Here is a 494-nt window from a genome sequence, read left to right on the forward strand (position 1 = left end):
TCAAGCATCAATAAAAAACAAGGAAGACATCAATAAAAACAAGGAAGATGTAAACGGTAAAAAGAAAAAAGGACTAGAGCAAAAACAAAGGAAACCACGTGAGAGGGCAACCTCACCTTCAGTCTGCCGTCCCTGTGCACGGCTCCATTTGAGTTAATTTTAGAAATGAAGACGCCCTCGTCTGACTTATCCAGGGGGTTTCCTGGGGAGCCTTGCACTCCGCCTTTGATGTTCATTCCCAGACGCTCGCCCACCAGCTTCTTGATGATCACCTCCTACTCAACACCAAAAGAAATCATTAGTTGTAATACAAACATTATGCATGGTTTCACATGGTTTCTGTGTTGACTTGGCTGATGAAATAACATTCACACAATAAGAAAAGATCTTGAGGCAAAAAGAATATAAATTTTTTTAAAAATCACTTATGGGAATCATGTATAAAAGGATTTTTAAGTTGCTTTTATACAGATTTACTCTACTTCATCACTGAT

The 494-nt window shown here is 38.5% G+C and overlaps 1 protein-coding gene across 1 annotated transcript in view; it reads right to left on the minus strand.

Annotated features, from left to right (window-relative positions):
- The window catches only part of LOC119591029 (protein scribble homolog), a gene marked incomplete at its 5' end in the record, with an annotated part of 112139 nt that overhangs the window by 39119 nt on the left and 72526 nt on the right, over positions 1-494 (minus strand). Inside the window, 1 exon segment of the mRNA XM_037939758.1 lies at positions 117-275. Coding sequence (XP_037795686.1) covers positions 117-275 — 159 coding nt within the window.

The sequence above is a fragment of the Penaeus monodon genome, chromosome 28 (assembly GCF_015228065.2).
Source record: "Penaeus monodon isolate SGIC_2016 chromosome 28, NSTDA_Pmon_1, whole genome shotgun sequence".
NCBI classification, from domain to species: Eukaryota; Metazoa; Arthropoda; class Malacostraca; order Decapoda; family Penaeidae; genus Penaeus; species Penaeus monodon.